At 44.2% G+C, this 5000-nt stretch overlaps 1 protein-coding gene across 1 annotated transcript in view; it reads right to left on the bottom strand.

Annotated features, from left to right (window-relative positions):
- Positions 1–5000, bottom strand: part of met (MET proto-oncogene, receptor tyrosine kinase) — a 33381-nt gene that overhangs the window by 24983 nt on the left and 3398 nt on the right. The window contains exons 2-3 of the mRNA XM_065022136.1: positions 2622–2840; positions 336–485 (exon numbers count right to left, since the gene is read on the bottom strand). Coding sequence (XP_064878208.1) covers positions 336–485; positions 2622–2840 — 369 coding nt within the window. The remainder of the gene's footprint in view (positions 1–335; positions 486–2621; positions 2841–5000) is intronic.

The raw sequence follows: 5000 nt of genomic DNA, 5'->3' as shown, positions 1-5000 counted from the left end.
CACCACACACAGAGCCCTCTGTATGGATGCAGTGGCAGCCCAACAAGGCCTTTATTGAGCTGTGGAGTGGGCCTGCTAGACTGGGGGGTCTATAGCTGTCTGTAGTGGTCTCTGTAGATAAGGGGCTGTCTCAAGTGAAGTGGAGAGCTCAGAAAGCCAAGTCTAACTAGGGGTGATGAGGGGACTCAGTGGGAAGTTCATGGAGCGAGTTTGGAAGTGTTGATTGAAAGTTTGGTTGGAAGGGAGTGTGTGTTTTTGTGTCAGTGTCTGTGTCTGTGTATGTGTGTTTCTCTCTCTATCTTTTTCTCTCTCTCTCTCTCTGTCTGTGTCCTCACCTCCACCTCCAATTCGTTGGTTGCGTCCCGTAGCTCCATGGGGACAGTACACTCCAGAGTGTTCCCCACCACAGTCACGCTCTCACAGGTTCTGTTAGACACCTTCAGCACCTCCCCCTTCATCGCCTCCACATCCACACGGCCTGGCACCTGGAGAGGGAGAAAGGGAGAGAGGGAGAGAGGGAGAGATGGAGAGAGGGAGAGATGGAGAGAGGGAGAGATGTAGAGATAGGGAGAGATGGAGAGAGGGAGAGATGGAGAGAGGGAGAGATGGAGAGATCGGGGAGATGGAGAGAGGGAGAGATGGAGAGAGGGAGAGATGGAGAGATAGGGGGAGATGGAGAGAGGGAGAGATGTAGAGATAGGGAGAGATGGAGAGAGGGAGAGAGGGAGAGATGGAGAGATCGGGGAGATGGAGAGAGGGAGAGATGGAAAGATAGGGGGAAATGGAGAGAGGAGAGATGGAGAGATGGAGAGATAGTGAGAGATGGAGAGAGGGAGAGATGGAGAGAGGGAGAGACGGAGAGATAGGGAGGAGATGGAGAGAGGGAGATAGGGAGAGGGATCATATGCACATGCAGTACTACATCATCCTCAGTGAGTCCTTCAGTATCCACTCAAAGACATGCATGCTGGGAGTGGAAGTGACTGAGGCATTGGTTGTGGTGTCATTACTGTTCTCGTGAGCCCACCGCCCTGGACAGAGACAAAAGCAGAGACAAAAAAAGACTGTGCATCTACATACACACTAACTAACCCTTTGTCCCCGAGGGCTCTTCTTGACAGGAAGAGAGGATTTATAGAGAATTAATCTCACTTTCACACAGACTGCCTTGGCTACTATCCCCCCCCCACACACACACAGCTCGGGTGCTGCTCACTCTGCCTGGCTGTGCTGTATGAGCGTAGCAGAAGGCCATAAAGAGAAGGATCATTCCTCGCGTGACATCCTGGGATTTTCAGATTTGACACAGGGCCACACCTGTTCCTAAACCACACTACAGTACACGTCAACTAATGCAGTGCATGTGAACACACATACACACGCACGCATACACACATACCAGGGCCACTAAGACAAGAACAAACTCTAACGTCTACAGTATTTGAACACATACAAAGCTTACTGAATAATACATACAATACAAATCTGTCATCTGATGTCTGTACCTTGAGGTTGTAACATATTTAATGCTTGGGTATGGAACATTGAAAGTACCATGTCCCATAGAGAATAACTATTAAAAATTCTGCCACTCCTATCCAAACGAACAGTCTGTGTGGTGCTAATCTGGGTTGAGATGCTTGTTAACCTCTCATGAAGCAATCTGCAGTGATACACCAGCCAAGACTAATAACGTTATCAGGAGCCTGACCAGCGGCCTTTTTGGGGCAAAGGTATCAGATGGCCCCAAATGTAGCCTGTAACAGTGTAACCCAGGGCGATGTGTGTCCCCTGGGTAATGGGGGCTCATGGGGGCTTGTCTGGGATGGGGAAGGTGATTGGTGGGGGGTGGGAGGCAACTGAGAGAGGGGAGGAGGGAGGAGGATTAGACTGTTGGGCCAAGGCCATGCCTGGGAAAAAAAGCCGACCAAGGATCCTGTGCGACCCACTCCCCACAGCTGCCACTAACCATAGGGCCTCCTTTTTTTTCATTGTTTGAAAAAACTTTTTTCTACCCAGAGAAATGGGGTTGCATGTTCAAAACCCGCCATTAATATGTCAAGGGCTTTGACCTCGGGAACTTGGAACAATGTGGTGAGTTGGAGAGAATACTTGGAGAAGAGGAGAGGGGCCAGAGGGAGGGAATTGTGGGGGATGGGCGATGGGAAACGGACTCCTTTTCCTGTTTTGTTTCAGTATTGTTTCCTTCAAACCTCAGACGGCGAGGATGAGTCAGCTCACGGCCTCGAGGTGAGCCGGAGAGCAAGGTGTCGTTAACTCCAATCAGGGTTCAATCCCATTTGAATTTAGCCAATTCAGGAGATCAACAGACACTCTGTTCCAGAATAGAAACTCTAAGTGCCATTTGTTTAAAATGAGGATTTTTCCAATGCATGAATCAAAATTCAGTTCAGTTTCTGAATGGATGCATTGGTAACTGAACTGACCCCAACCCTAGACATCACTACAATGAAGAGGTGGTGGTGGGGAGAGGGGCATACTAATCCTTCACCTTAATAATCAGTAAATTCCAGTTATATTCAGCCAATTCAGGAGGTCAGTTGAGACTCAGTTAGAGAACAGAAAAGTGACATTTATTTCAATGATCTGACATGTCTCACCTTAATCTCCAGAATGCTCTTGTTGCCCTTTGATGTGACGGTGGGTCTCTGAAAGTCCTCGAAGCGAGGGTCCTCTACATACAGCAGGTCAAACTGGGGCGTGGAGAAATCATCCAGGACGAACGCCACCTTGGTGACCACAGGAGTCTGCAGACCCAGGTCCTTCAGGGACGGGGTGGTACACAGGATGGCCAGCCTGTCCTCACCCTTGATGCAGTTCTGGAGGGAGAACACTCACACAGCATAAGTAACATGCACGCGTATACACACACACACACACACACACACACACACACACACACACACACACACCACACCACAAGTTAAGAGAAACACTCTTAAAAAAGCCTATAGCGTTTACCCTGCTGTCACATAACAAGTACACATACTAATCCTTCACATGGCAGATGCTTTCATCTCAGGGCATATTACACACTTTCTAGTTGTACAAACTATCCATTACAGCTCCATATCTACAGCTGCTGTGGGGTTTAAGTGCCTTGCTCCGGGGCACAACAGCAGTGTGTTTATACCACCCTGGATTATAACCAAAATGCCTCCCATCACTAAGACCTATTAATCGCCCAATTGAGAGCCACATAAGAGAAAGAGTCTCTTTTCACCTTTTATTTAAAAAATAATTATATCCGCACCTGCTCAGAGACAATGGATGTGTGTATGTAATATCTTCTTATACATAAGAGAAAGCCACCTTATTTTCCTCTACATAAAGGTTGTGATGGTGCACTATTCAAATTATTCCACCCTCTGGCCTCCGATTCCAAACAGACGCATTGACACCAAGTGTGTTTGAAAGTTGCTCTGTTTCTCTGTTTACATGGCGATGAAAGTTGTGTTGACATGTCATTCTGTCAGATAGTTGTTTCCATTTGAAATGCTCAAAGACCATGAATCTGGTCCAGTTCCTATTTCTACACTCATGCTGCAGGTATGTTGTTCTGTTTCCACATCTCTACAATATCATTATTTATAAATATGGATAGTTCATCAGGCCATCTAAAAGCACAAGGTGGAACATTCCTTTCAATACTGCACATCAAAGTTCAAGGAAGTCATAATAAGGCACAAAAGTTATGGCAGACAGTCAAACACTGTATATACAGTGTATTCAGAAAGTATTCAGACCCCTTGACCTTTTCCAAATTTTGTTACGTTATAACCTTAATCTAAAATTGATTAAATTGTTTTTCCCTCCTCATCAATCCACAAACAATACAATACTAATGGCAAAGCAAAAGCAAGTTTTTAGAATTTTTTGCAAATTTATTAAAAACAAAAATCGGAAATATCACATTTACATAAGTATTCAGACCCTTTACTCAGTACTTTGTTGAAACACCTTTGGCAGCTTTGAGTCTTCTTGGGTATGACGCTACAAGCTTGGCACACCTGTATTTGGGGAGTTTTTCCCATTTTGGTACACTTCCCTAGATCTGTGCCTCGACACAATCCTGTCTCGGAGCTCTACGGAAAATTCCTTTGACCTCATGGCTTGGTTTTTGCTCTGACACGCACTGTCAACTGTGGGACCTTATATTTACAGGTGTGTGCTTTTCCAAATCATGTCCAATCAATTGAATTACCACTGGTGGACTCCAATCAAGTTGTAGAAACATCTCAAGGATGATCAATGGAAACAGGAAGCACCTGAGCTGAATTTTAAGTCTCATAGCAAAGGGTCTGAATACTTATGTAAATAAGGTATTTCTGTTTTTATTTTTAATACATTTGCTACAATTTCAAATAAATTTGTTTTTGCTTTGTCATTATGGGGTATTGTGTGTAGATTGACGAGGGAAGAAACTAATTTAATAGATTTTAGAATAAGGCTATAATGTAACAAAAAGTCAAGGGGTCTGAATACTTTCCAAATGCACTGCAATTCAACCTAGCACATCCAACCCAGCTGTGAATACTCAGTGTAGTGTAGAGACATTTTCACTCCATTTCTAACTGTGAGGGTGAATCTTGGCCAGACAGTTCAACCAGTGTGTGATTTTGAAAAGGCCGGATCAGGTCCAACATTCCTGTACCTTTCCCCCTGTAATTTCTCCATTTGTGTGTTAATTTTACTGCACTGGGATAAATCAGCATCAAACAGAGTGCTTCTTGGTAGCCTTAAACAAGTCTACTTTGAAACAAAAGTATACACCTCACACACATGGTTATAGGCTTACAAAAAGAAGACATTTCAGATACAGAGTTGAATAGTATTCAATTTTGAGTTTGCATACCAATATAACACTTTATCACAGAAGACTGAAATGTAACGACCCTATTTGACATAGAAACAACTGTTTTTCTGTGTAAAAAAAATACATGAAAAATTAATTATGAAATTATGAAAAATATGAATAA

This window comes from Oncorhynchus nerka, linkage group LG9a (assembly GCF_034236695.1).
Source record: "Oncorhynchus nerka isolate Pitt River linkage group LG9a, Oner_Uvic_2.0, whole genome shotgun sequence".
In the NCBI taxonomy this organism is placed as follows: domain Eukaryota; kingdom Metazoa; phylum Chordata; class Actinopteri; order Salmoniformes; family Salmonidae; genus Oncorhynchus; species Oncorhynchus nerka.
Note: the sequence above shows the minus strand (reverse complement) of the source record. Positions and strands in the feature narration are given on the sequence as shown.